This window comes from Mobula birostris, chromosome 21 (assembly GCF_030028105.1).
Source record: "Mobula birostris isolate sMobBir1 chromosome 21, sMobBir1.hap1, whole genome shotgun sequence".
NCBI classification, from domain to species: Eukaryota; Metazoa; Chordata; class Chondrichthyes; order Myliobatiformes; family Myliobatidae; genus Mobula; species Mobula birostris.
The window spans coordinates 53,244,252-53,258,710 of NC_092390.1; the positions used below are offsets into that span (position 1 = coordinate 53,244,252).

General features: G+C 41.1%; 1 protein-coding gene across 1 annotated transcript in view; it reads right to left on the minus strand.

Annotated features, from left to right (window-relative positions):
• Nucleotides 1-9,079: 9,079 nt before the first annotated feature.
• htra1b (HtrA serine peptidase 1b) overlaps nt 9,080-14,459 on the minus strand; it is a 73,956-nt gene continuing 68,576 nt past the window's right edge. The window contains exon 9 of the mRNA XM_072239485.1: nt 9,080-10,492. Within this exon, the coding sequence (XP_072095586.1) occupies nt 10,324-10,492 (169 nt within the window). The 3' untranslated portion in view covers nt 9,080-10,323. The remainder of the gene's footprint in view (nt 10,493-14,459) is intronic.

The following is a 14,459-nucleotide window of genomic DNA, read 5'->3' on the forward strand; positions in this document are numbered from 1 at the left end:
AGATGGAAGGGAAGAGTGCAGATTGTCAGAGTGAAATGTGATTGAACTAGGGAGCAAAACCTAATCAGCCATTTTGTTTTCTTTCCCTTATGGCCTTTAATAAATGGAATTCACTTTGCCCAGAATGTAATCTCATTCTACAATGATATACAAGATTTATGTTAAGCATTTCTCCAGTCTCCTTGCCCCGCTGCCATTCTCTGGAACCTGAAATGTCGCCAGCAGTTTTCTCTCCACAGTCTGCCTCATTTGCCAGATATGTACATTTTATTTTTGCTTCTGCTTTCCAGTACACTCAGTAGGTTGCATTTGCCTTAGCCAAGCTGTTTCTCAACAGACCACTGCACAGCAAACGTTACACCACATGTCTGCAATAAAAAAAATTTGTTTATTGAGATACAGCATGGAATAGGACCTTCCAGCCAAGTAATGCTGATTTAACCCTAGCCTAATCACAAGACAATTAACAATAACCAATTAACCTACCAACTGGTATGTTTTTGGACTGTAGAAGAAAATCCACGGGTCATGGGGAGAATGTGCAAACGTACAAACTCCTTACAGACAGTGGCAGGAATTGAACCCAGGTCATTGGTACTGTAATGCATTGTGCTAACCACTACACTACCATGCCACCTGGTGATATGTGAAATAGACCGGCAGGCTTACCCATATTAAACTCTGAGATATTGACATCAGGGTCAACCAATATACCTAGTATAATGTACAAGAAAAAAATCTGCAGATGCTGGAAACCTGAGCAACACACACAAAATGCTGGAGGAACTCAGCAGGCCAGGCAGCATCTATGGAAAAGAGTACAGTTGACGTTTCGGGCCGAGACCCTTCAGCAGGACCAGAGGAAAAAAGATGAGCGGTAGCGTTAAAAGGTGTTGGGAGGGGAGAGAGAAACACAAGGTGATGGATGAAACCTGAAGGGGGAGCGATGAAGTAAAGAACTGGGAAGTTGATTGGTGAAAGAGATACGGGACTGGAGAAGGGGGAGTCTGATAGGAGAGGACAGAAGGCCATGGAAGAAAGAAAAGGGGGTAGGAGCACCCAAGGGAGGTGATGGGCAGGCAAGGAGATAAGGTGAGAGAGGGAATAGGGGATAGGGAATGGTGAAGTGGGGGAGCTATTACCAGAAGTTTGAGAAATTGATGTTCATGCCATCAGGTTGGAGACTACCCAGATGGAAACCAAGGTTTTGCTCCTCCAACCTGAGTGTGGTCTCATCACGACAGTAGAGGAGGCCATGGATGGACATGCAGGAATGGGAATGGGAAGTGGAATTAAGATGGGTGGCCACTGGGAGTTCCTGCATTTTCTGGGAGATGGAGCATAGGTGCTAAGCGAAGCGATCTACCAATCTATGTCAGGTCTCACCGATATACAAGAGACCACACTGGGAGCACCAAATGACCCGAACAGTGTCGCCTCATGGTAGTGAATGGTAGTGAGGGAGGAGATGGAGGGGCAGGTGTAGCACTTGTTCCACTTGCAAGGGTAAGTACCAGGAGGGAGATCAGTAGGGAGGGATGAATGGACAAGGGAGTTGCGTAGGGAGTGATCCCTGCAGAAAGCAAAAATTGTGGGGGGGTGGAGGGGAAGATGTGCTTAGTGGTGGGACCCCAGTGGGGATACGGAAGTTATGGAGAATTATGTGCTGGATGCAGAAGCTGGTGGGATGGTAGGTAAGGACAAGAGGAACCCTATCCCTGATGAGTTGATTGGAGGGTGGGTGAGGGCATCAACAGAAATAGTTTCAAAATCATTAGTTGGAAAGCTACTTTTTCATTAGTTCTTCAGAATAAATTCCAGCAAAATGTTGGGAACAATATAAAACAAGAATTACTTTGTTGAAGTTGAGGCTTTGATGTGACAGATGGGCATAAGCCAATCAGAAGATGTCAGTGACATCTGTGTTCATTCAGAATGCTGTCCAGGCACAGCTATGGGTCTTTTCAAAAGCACATTAGTAGCAAATAGGAACCTGTGACTAGAGAAGGTTTACAGTTGTCAATGTGAAGTGCCCTTTGTTAGTTCTGGGCTGATAAATACACAAGTCTGTGTAACATTGATGGACAAATGGGCATGAAATCAAGTTAAAGTCTGCACATACCTTCATAATTTGTCAGCAGGCAATCAGTTACTTCATAGTTTTCACATGCTGCACGGAGCATATCATAGCTCTCAATCAACTTGCACTCTGCTGAATCAAATCCAGACTGTGTGCATAAACACTGATTGGTATTAAAGGCATGAACAATGAAAGCGATTTCTTTAACGACACACTCAATTGTTTTCGTCTCTGATATTTTGCTGTTCTTGCAACAATTTATTTCAGTTTCAACAGCGTTTGCATTTTCAATCAATCCTTGGGGACAATCCTTGGAGAGCCTTCTTATACCCTTAATTCTTTCCATCATTATCTTGTCCGATGTGCCACAAAATAATGGAATGGGAATCATTAGTACGCTAGATTTTTTTTCTACCTCTCTGGTTTCTAACTCTTGGATAGTGTTATTGCAAGACATCGAATAGTATGATGCCAAGGGTTCAGCCACATCAAAAATGAGAAACGTCCACAGTGCTCTAAGTAAATGGGACCACAAAAAGGCCTAACAGAAAGCATAAAGATGAGAAGGGAACAGGATCCCATGGCAAAGCAAACAGAAATCATAAAACAATTTATAGAATCCAGATCTACTGTGAAAAATCGGACAACCAAAGAAACAGGTACATTTCCAGGATGGGAAAGCAAAGGATTGCTAGCAAAGCTAATTGCAAGATACACACATCCTGTCTTTCTATCATTATTCAGTTAAGGCAGAAATTGTGAACAGGACAAATAACTCAGGCAAGTTTGAAAATGGAAGACTCAGAACTTAGCATCTTAGCCTTTTTGCCCATTTGCCTCAATTTTCTGCAGCCTACTACGAGGATGCTGTCAAATACCTTACTAACATCCTTAATGACAACATCTCCCATCAGCGTTCATCAGCCTTCGATGTTACCTCCTGCAGGATGAGAATATCAATGGGTGGATCAGCACTTACAGATCATGCAGAGCTGAGGTGCAGGGGCCCGCGCCCAGGCCTGGGCCCAAGAGTAAGGAAAGGCCTGAGGCTTGATCAATTTAACCACCAAATTGGAAAGGGCGGGCACAGACCAATTCGAGGCGACAGGGCCAGAGCCCGAGAGAGAGGAACGACCTGCGGTCTGGATGATTTAAGCACTGGACCAGATTTAAAATGTCAGGGTTTCGCAGCTGGAGGCAAATGATGGGCCAATTCAGCTCACTGCTCTGCAAGGTTTACTCATCTCTGTGCTGAACGGAGGCTGTGGCCTGTAACTAATGGGCTCCTGAACTGGCCGCAGTAATGACTGGTTTCGTGGCTGTGGATTCACCATTGTGAACTTCAGCTCCAAATGTTATTTGTTTACTGATCTGTTTCTTTTTCCCTGCACGTTGGTGTTTGGCAGTCTTTTAATGGCTTAGACAATAGACATTAGGTGCAGGAGTAGGCCATTCAGCCCTTCAAGCCAGCACCGCCATTCACTGTGATCATGGCTGATCATCCACAATCAGTACCCCGTTCTTGCCTTCTCCCCATATCCCTTGACTCCACTATCGTTAAGAACTCTATCTAACTCTTTCTTCAAAGCATCCAGAGAATTGGCCTCCACTGCCTTCTGAGGCAGAGCATTCCACAGATCCACAACTCTCTGCGTGAAAAAGTTTTTCCTCAACTCCATTCTAAATGGCCTACCCCTTATTGTTAAACTGTGGCCTTTGGTTCTGGACTCCCCCAATATCGGGAACATGCTTCCTGCCTCTAGCGTGTCCAATCCCTTAATAATCTTATATGTTTCAATCAGATCCCTTCTCATCCTTCTAAATTCCAGTGTATACAAGCTCAGTCGCTCCAACCTTTCAACATATGACAGTCCCACCATCCCGGGAATTAACCTTGTGAACCTACTCTGCACTTCCTCAATAGCAAGAATGTCCTTCCTCAAATTTGAAGACCAAAACTGCACACGATTCTCCAGGTGTGGTCTCACCAGGGCCCTGTACAACTGCAGAAGGACCTCTTTGCTCTTATACTCAAATCTCCTTGTTATGAAGGCCAACATGCCATTAGCTTTCTTCACTGCCTGCTGTACCTGCTTGCTTACTTTCAGTGACTGATGAACAAGGACACCCAGATCTCATTGTACTTCCCCTTTTCCTAACTTGACACCATTGAGATAGTAACTTGCCTTCCTGTTCTTGCGACCAAGGTGGATAACCTCACATTTATCCACATTAAACTGCATCTGCCCACTCACTCAACCTGTCCAAGTCACCCTGCATTCTCAAAACATCCTCCTCACATTTCACACTGCCACCCAGCTTTGTGTCATCTGCAAATTTGCTAATGTTACTTTTAATTCCTTCATCTAAATCATTAATGTATATTGTAAATAGCTGCGGTCCCAGCACCGAGCCTTGCGGTATCCCACTAGGTACTGCCTACCATTCTGAAAGGGACCCGTTAATCCCTACTCTTTGTTTCCTGTCTGCCAACCAATTTTCTATCCATGTCAGTACCCTACCCCCAATACCATGTGCTCCAATTTTGCCTACTAATCTCCTATGTGGGACCTTATCAAAGGCTTTCTGAAAGTCCAGGTACACTACATCCACTGGCTCTCCCTTGTTCATTTTCATAGTTACATCCTCAAAAAATTCCAGAAGATTAGTCAAGCATGATTTCTGCTTCGAAAATCCATGCTGACTCGGACCAATCCTGTTACTGTTATCCAAATGTGCCGCTATTTCATCCTTTATAATTGACTCCAGCATCTTCCCCACCACTGATGACAGGCTAACTGGTCTATAATTCCCTGTTTTCTCTCTTCCTCCTTTCTTAAAATGTGGGATAACATTAGCTACCCTCCAATCCACAGGAACTGATCCTGAATCTATAGAACATTGGAAAATGATTACCAATGTGTCCACGATTTCTAGTGCCACCTCTTTAAGTACCCTGGGATACAGACCATCAGGCCCTGGGGATTTATCAGCCTTCAGTCCCATCAGTCTATACAACACCATTTTCTGCCTAATGTGAATCTCCTTCAGTCCCTCTGTTACCCTAGGTCCTCTGGCCACTATTACATCTGGGAGATTGTTTGTGTCTTCCCTAGTGAAGACAGATCCAAAGTACTTGTTCAACTTGTCTGCCATTTCTTTGGTCTCCATAATAAATTCACCCGTTTCTGTCTTCAAGGGCCCAACTTTGTTCTTAACTCATTTTTTCCTCTTCACATACCTAAAGAAGCTTTTACTGTCCTCCTTTATATTCTTGGCTAGCTTACCTTCGCACCTCATCTTTTCTCCCCATATTGCCTTTTTAGTTATCTTCTGTTGCTCTTTAAAACTTTCCCAATCTTCTGGCTTCCCGCTCATCTTTGCTAGGTTATATTTCTTCTTTTTTATTTTTATACTGTCCTTGACTTCCCTTGTCAGCCACGGTCACCCCCTACTCCCCTTAGAATCTTTCTTCCTCTTTGGAATGAACTGATCCTGCACCTTCTGTATTATTCCCAGAAATATCTGCCATTGTTGTTCCACTGTCATCCCTGCTAGGGTATCTTTCCAGTCAACTTTGGCCAGCTCCTCCCCCATGGCTCCATAGTCCTCTTTGTTCAACTGTAATACTGATATTTCTGATTTTCTCTTCTCCCTCTCAAATTGTAGATTAAAACTTATCATATTATGGTCACCACCTCCTAATGGCCCCTTTACCTCGAGTTCCCTTATCAAATCTAGTTCATTACACAACACTAGATCCAGAATTGCCTTCTCCCTGGTAGGCTCCAGTACAAGCTGCTCTAAGATTCCATCTCGGTTCTATTGGGTTTCTTGTGGCTGCCTGAAGAGACCAAGCTCAAGGTTGTATATCATATACATACTTTGATAATAAATGTCCTTTGAACCTTGATAACTTGCTCCTAATTGCCCCTTAACAGAGAGCAGTTAATATGGCAAACTGAGCAACAACAGCAGGTTCTCTTGCTAAAGGACATTAATGAGTCAGATTGGTTTCCACGTCAATGCAGCAGGTTTTTGGCTACCTTTATAGATATCTTTTCTTCATCCAGATTTGTTTAACTAGCTGAATTTAAATTCTGCAGCTAGCCCTGGTCTCACAACTAAATACCTCTGGACACAATTCTGATAACTTAACCATTATGTCCCATTTCTGCACATACTCTATCTGAAACAATAAACCAATGTACCTTTCCAGGGGGATAGATTTTAAATGTAGAATGAGAAACCACAATTAATGCAATGCTTTGGCTTGCTTCAAGAGGCCCCATTTTTGTTCCTCGTCAGATTTTCCTCTTAAAGGCAACTCCACTTATTAGAGCATTGAAATAACATTGGGTTCATAAGATAGAAATTAGCAGACAGTAATGATGCCCTTTTCAATTCACTCAAGAGCCTGATAACATAAAATATATTAAGACTGCAGTGATCAGTGTTAACATGTATAAAATCCTGTGAACCTTTCATAACCAGGACGCTGTACAGTAGCGTAGTGGTTAGAACAAGGCTTTGCAGTACAGACGACTAGGACTCAATTTCCACTGCTGCCTGAAAGGAGTTTGTACATTCTCCCTGTTACTGTGTGGGTTTCTTTCAGGTGCTCTGGTTTTCTCCCACAGTCCAAATATGTACCAGTTGGTAGGTTAATTGGTCGTTGTAATTTGCTCCATGATTCGGCTCTGATTAAATTTGGGGATTGCTGGGTGGCATGGCTTGAAGGGTGAGAAGGGCATTTACTGTGCTCTATCTCAATAAATAAATAACAAGTTATTTTCAGTTCTGAAGCTGCTTTAAAAACGATGATTACATTTGATTGATGGCTTCCATTTCTGAATCATAATCCCATTAATCATTTGCTCCCTCAAGCGAAAATGGGAAATAAAAGACTACTTGTGTGAAAAAACTGTACAGATTCAATTCTATACTGTATGCTGTTACTCAAACTACAGGCTCAATATGTCAGTGAAATGCAAATCTAATGACCAACAGCACCCATTTAAAATTAAAGCTGTTTCATTATAAATTCCACTCAATTATTTCACAAAATGCATGAAGCACCAAATTTACTCCCAAGCTTGACCTTTAACTCAATCAACAAGAACAAATGTTTTAAGATGAAGAATAGAAGGTAAACTGAACAGTCCCTCTGGGGATGACTACAATATCAGCGTTATGCAAAGGAATGTGGCAAAGGTAGTTTAATTAGAGTGGTTCCCAATTAATTGCTGACTTTAGAAAAGTAATAGTGACCTAAACCAGGCTCTAGCGTCAGAGTCATTTACACAGAGGGTTAAGACCACCATTTATTTCAGGAATACAATTAATATTAATGGATCATAACAAGGAGTGCTGATAGCTTGGTTCAGCACTATATATGGAGTTCATGTTTTTAAATAATTTAAGACTTGGAATTCTATTTCCAGAATTGTCAAATAGAGCCAGATTGTTGAAGTCACTTCATACTTTATGAGTAACAAGTGGTGAATAAGTTCCTCTGCTGATTTCCGAACCCCAGCTATGAGTGGGGCATGGATACAAGCTTGGATAAACTTTGTATCTTCTTATACATGGATGCCCTTATATTCAGCTTTCTATTTAGATGGCTGGGGGGGCGGGGGTAGGGGAGAATGGTGGCAATGGTTCGTGGAAGCATGAAAATTGAATTATTAAGCTCAAATTATCTACAAACAGCACAATAAAAGGAATACACTATATATGAAACATATTCAGTGTTAAGCTTCATTGTTTTGTAAGAGCTGCAGATTTTTTTTGGAATATTTTTACACACATGATGACTTTTACACATACAGTACTGTGCAAAAAGCTCAGGCATGTATATATTTAGCTAGGGTGCCTAAGACTTTTGCACAGTACTGCATTGCCAATGTGGAGCAGGGAGCAAGTTTGTAAATCTGGTGGGAGCAAAGGACATTGGGAATGGTGAGGGTAGAGTACTGCAGGAGGGGTGCGGGACAGGTGGCAGAGGAGTGCCAGGGGCAGGACATGGCATGTGTGCAGTCACACCCAGCCCTGAGAGACCAGGCAAGGTAATTTGATTCACAGTTTATTGATCATTACAGAATGTCTCTCTGGTACTTCCTACCCCCTCCACTCTCCCTTCCCTTTTTCTCCAACCATGATTCCCCTCTCCCTCGTCCTGTCCCACTCTCAAGTCCACAAATACAAACCCATATCAGAATCAGGTTTACCATCACTCACAAAGGTCATGAAATTATTTTTTTTGGTCCAGCAGTACAGTGCAATACACAAAATTTGTACAGTATTGTAGTAACATCTAAGGCACCCTAGCTATTAAAATGTGCCTGAGACTTTTGAACAGTACTATAATTTACCCATTTATAGTCATAGTCATACTTGATCCCGGGGGAAATTGGTTAATACTGAACATGGCAAAGAATGATAAATCCTTTATGAATAGACTGAAGACAAGTATACAAATCCTCAACATAGACAAGAGGACAACTAAATTGGGTAACAACTAAGAGCACCTTTGGCTGGGACTTCAACAACGATTTATAGAAGTGAAACCTCCATTGTAGATATGCTACAAGTAAAGTGTCTTTCTTTGAGGAAATTGGGGATCCAGTGGACAGCGAGGAAGCCTATCAAAGCTTATAGCAGGATCCAAACCGGTTGGAGAATGGCAGATGGAATTCAATGCAGACAGGAGTGAGGTGTTGTACTTTGAGACCTAGTCACAGGCATTGTAGGCTGAAGCTCCTGCTCCTGACCTCTGCTATGTTCTATGCTAAGGCAACTCAGACCTTAAGAGGCAAAGGACATTCCCTTGTTAGCATTCCCAAAGGATTTGTAACTTGACTGAGAACAGGATTTGAACGAGTGGCTTTATTTGTGTAGCTTTATTCTCATTTTGTACAGTGCGCTTTTCATGAACAAATGTAAAAATTGAGCAGCATTTTGAAACAAACGCCAAAGCAGGAAAAAAATTAAACCAAGTATAACCAATAAAGACCTTTATTGACAATACAAGTTGAACTCCAAAGACAATATCTATTTCCTGAACAACTGGGCAGGAGGCAGGAGTACCTCATTAATGGGACAATTTTCCACTGGACTTTTCCTAGTGCAATCTAGAGAGGTGTTTTGTGCAGGGCTATTTGACATTCACCTCATTAAAATGTTTCAAATAAAACCAGGTGCAAACAAAAATTCAGCTGCCGTCTTGTTCAAGGCAAACAATTAGCATCAAGTTTTCCTTTGTTGCGCATTGGAGCAGTACAGAGAAAACTTACCCTGATATAAGTGTGCTTTAATAGCATATTAACCACGGCCACAAAGTCCTGGTATCAACTGGCATTATTCACATTTGCAGTTTAAACCTAATCTCCCCCAAGTTTCACTTGAAACTTTTTAACTAGAGATGGGTGGAGTGTACACAAACGACACAAACTCAGATTTCCCAGGAGCTGGTGGGATATAAAAATTACCAGCCTGGTCCATTGGATAAAGAATTTCTACCCTCTCACTTCCCCAGAATGCCCTCTCACTCTCCCTTGTAGAATGATACTGGAATGCATGTAAAATAACCTGCTGGTGGGAAAAATATTCATACAAAATAGAAGAACAAAAGTAATTCACCAACATATCACTCTCATGGCCCAGGGAATGTTGCCTCCTCAACCTCATAGTACGCCTGTGCTGTAGAAACCGTGGACAGTGAGTGCTGAAAGAAGGAAAGAATGGGGAATATGTTCCCATGTTTCCACAGTCTACTTTGTCGTGATTGAGTAGCTTGGCTACTGAGATCCAGTAGGAGAAAAAGGCAGCACAAACGTCTTCCAGGGCCACGTGAGCAACATCACTACTCAGATTTACCATTACAAAGTGACAGTTAGGTAACTGCAAGAGAATTAGCGCCAATAATGATAATCTTGTCATGGAGTGAAATCTCCAGTCAAGTCATTGTTTACACTGACATTTTAAGTAAAACAGATTACAATAAAATCAAAATAAAAAGAAAAGAGGCCTCGGGAAATACATGAAACGTGCTTTACAAATTCAGGATCATCTCAGCTTGTAATCAACAAAGAATTAAACCCAGGCCGTAGATATCTTCTGATAACATCTTGTAGCAGAAATATTAACAGGATTATAAGCTGCTAACTAGAGACTGCATTTATCCAGTAAATACCCAATATCTTTGTTGCTTCATTCATAAAGGCAGGAGACCCAGCTCCATTTTAAGGTTCAATTTCTTCAGTGACGACGTTTATTATCACATCTCGATTGCCTCGACGGACCACAATTGACAAGGATGGATCCTTTTTAATTGCTTCACTGACATCACTGGAAGAAGTTATTAAATGATTATTGATGCTAATAATCACATCATTGTCCTTCAGGCCACCACTAGAAAGGAAAAGGAAAAAAAAAAGTCAACCAACTGAGTATTACAGCAACTTCAGTGATAACTTATTGTCCTCTATACAGCCCAATTTTCTATCTGAAATGGGAAAACTAGAACTGCTAATGCTGGAGATCCCAAGAAAAAGCCAAAAATGCTAGAAATATTTACTGAGTCAAGTAATGGTATCTTTGAAGAACAAACCAACTTAACATTTCATTCTAATGATCTTTCAACAGAACCTACTTACTTTAAGTTGTATTAGGAGTGGAAAGAACAAAGATGTCTTTACTTATCTAGAATTTTACCAGCCCTTCAAGCCACACCACCCAGAACCCCCAATTTAATCCAAGCCTAATCACAGGGTAGTTTACAATGACCAATTAACCAATCAACCAGTGCTTCTTTGGATTGTGGGAGGAAACCAGAGCACCTGGAGGAAACCTACACAGTCACGGGGAGAACGTACAAACTCCTTACAGGCAGCGATGGGAATTGAACCCGATCCTGTACTGTAAAGCATTGAGCTGACCACTACACTACCATGCCACCCCAATACGTGATGGGGTGACAGACAAATAGATGCTTACTAAGTAGCTTCTGGATTCTGATTATTTGATTTGCTTCTGCCACCAAATGTGTCTCTAACCGTGGAAGATCATGTCAAAAAAAAAATCAAGAAATAAATTTACATAGGAAGATCTACCATGCTGGCTTATCTCACCTAACCGGAACTGTCTCTCCAAGATGATCTACATTATCTCATGAACAATAATAGTTTCATTTTCTCACTTCACTACCCAGAAATTTATAGCACATGACATCACTGGAAGAAGTTATTAAATGATTATTGATGCTTCTTTACGATGGCTTCTTTAGGCAAGCAAGAACTCTGATTTAATTTAAAATTAATTTCTTTGTTCAACTGTCGAATTTGTACCAATGATTTCAAGGGGAAAGTTTAATTTAGATTTATGGACGATAACAATTAGGTATCTGGCAACTAAAGAACAAGACAGCAAATCCACTTAACATGGATGTGGCCTTTGAACATGAAAGGAGATTCCTTTTCACATGTAGTCAATTATATAGAATGTCAGTAAAGTCTGGAGGCTCTTAATGGGTTGCATTTTCTTAAGTAAGTGGGACAGGGCAGGAGCTTCCATTAACAAAAGGTAAAGCAGACAGAGCCGATTCCAGGTCTATTTTCTTTTCCAGTCCCGATGAAGGGTCTTGGCCCAAAACGTTGACTGTATTCTTTTCTGTAGATGCTGCCTGGCCTGCTGAGTTCCTCCAGCTTGGATTTCCAGCATCTGCAGATTTTCTCTTGTTTGTTTTTAGATGTCTGTGATCAGTGCAAGTTCCAGCTTTCAGGTCATTAGCTTTCAGGTGCAGCTGTAGAGTTTTTGATGAGGCAAATGAACAGCAGAGGAGATTTTTGGTTTCTCCACACAATGGTGGAGGATAAATTGGCCAATGGACATGACACCTACATTAACTGATTATCTATTTTTGTCAGAACCCAGCTGTAGTTTCTTGAGAAGTCTGATAATCTTCTTGAATGTACTAGTATGAATCCCTTCAAATCTGTTGTTCTTTGCAGATTGCAAGAAACCTCTTCTTGCAGCAGGACCATGACTTCTTCACCTACCCACTTCCCAGTGGATCTTCATGAATGGCCAAAGAGTACCTCCATGCTGGCACTTTCAATTTCCACTGAAAGCTCTCAAAAGCTGTTCCTACAGTTAAACACTTGTTACATCTTACTATCATAAATAATACAAGTCTGCCGACAAACATTGAATCCTCTTGCTAAAGAAACTCCCATGTTTCACACTGAAAAATCTGAGATACGACAGGATCATAGCAGCAATGAACAAAATCTGTAGTGGTCAGAATCAAATTCACTGGTGAATGCAGAGATGTAAAGACTAGAAACCTGATACAGAAATTCAGGTTCTTGACATGGGACATGTGGGAACTGTTCTCAGATGAATGGAGAATCAAGGTAACGAAGAAAATGGGGTGGTCATTGAGTAGCAGGGTAGTGTGGTGGTTAGTACATCACTGTACAGCACCGGTGACACAGGTTCAATTCCCGACGCTGTCTGTAAGGAGCTTCTACATTTTCGACATGATCACATGGATTTCCTCCAGGTCCATTGGCTTCCTTCCACAGTCCAAAGCTGAGAGGTGAATTGGTCATTGTAAATTGTCCTGTGACTAGGCTAGGGTTAAATCGGGGGTTGCTGAATGGTGCAGCTTGAAGGGCTGGAAGGACCAATTCTATGTTGTATATCAAATAAATAAACAAACAAATAAATAAATAAGACTGATTTGTTGTCCTTTCAGTCAGACATTGGGTTTGACAATTTGGTGATTATACTGAGAGTGCACCGCTGCAGCATATCCTTGAAATTGCACCATAATGCTTGCCTCTTTCCACAGAAACAACCACTTGACTCAAACATTTCAGCGCCTCGGATTAAGCATTGTTGTATAATAGCTGCACAGTTCTATTCCCAAACAGACAAATCAAACTCCAGTGCAAAATTGAGGCTTTTTGAGGAAAATTCTTTTTTGTTTAAATGGTTTCCAGAATATTCTGACATGCACTAAACTTGTACTTATCTTTTTGTTTCTTATGATGGTTCCCACACAGGAATCTTCAACGCAGGAGTCCAAAGGAAAAATAAAATTCACCCTTATCCCAACAGCTGATGGTTAATTAACAAGTGGCACATTGACAGGAAATTTAATGGCCTTTAATATTTTGTCAGCTTTATTTTACTTGATCTTTTTTTAATCTTAAAACATACTTTATTGCACATTTGTATGCAAGAATCACTTAACATAATTTTTTGAATAGATAGGGTACTAGAAATAGCCACTGAAAATGTTCAAAACTGCAGCCTTAATGCATTCCAAGCATGCCAACTTAGCTTGATTAAGTTTCAAGGACAAGGATATTTATTGTTAATAGTCAAAGGCAAATGGAAGTTGATTTTTTTCTGGTCTTGATTTAGAACAAAACTGATTCAATCACTATGAAAGGTAAATAATCTTTCTCCACTTTATACAGTTAATTGGAGCAATTACACTTACACCACATAGAACAATGACTTAATGGAAATTAGAAAGATTCATTAAATTGTTTTGGAATTTATTGGAATCATAAAATCTTAAACTCAAAATTCCATTTAACCCATTAAGTTGCTGCTAATAAAAAGAGGAAATACTGGAAACATACAGCAGGTCAGTGGAAAGAGTAACAGAGTCAATGCTTCAGGTCCGAGATCTCCCAGAATTGAGAAGCAGGTTAGTTTTAAGAAGCAGGGAAGGGCTTGGGAGAATATGGTGGGGATGAACTGTAAGCGAGACAATGTAGTCAATGTGTAAATCCGCAACAAGAGAAAACCTGCAGATGATGGAAATCCATGAATATCATGGACCACACACACATCAAATGAAGAAGTTCTCAGAAGAGCCCAAGCAGTTCGATCACTCATACCAACAATAAGAGAAAGACAACTCAGATTCCTAGGACACATCATGCAGAAAGATGAACTAGAAAAACTCATACTCTCTGGAAAGATTGAGGGAGTAAACCTAGAGGAAGACCTCGGCTTATGTACATCAAAAGCACAGCCAGGTGGCTACACATCGAAGAAATGGAAGTTATCCAAAAACGAAGGATAGATCTATATGGGAAAGCATGGTCACCAATGTCCGCATCGGATATGGTACCTAGACAGACAGATGGAAATCCAAGCAGCTATGGAAAAAGAATCAGAAGGGTAAATCTGGAGTTAAGAGGGAGAACATGAATCGTTGTTTATAAAAGCCTCGACCTGAATCTCTGGGATTCTCTACACCAGCTGGTTATGGAGGCTAGTTGGAGAAGGTTGGAGAATTAAGAGCTATGTGGAATTGGCACAGAAGACACGTTGAGGTTTTGGGACAGATCAGACA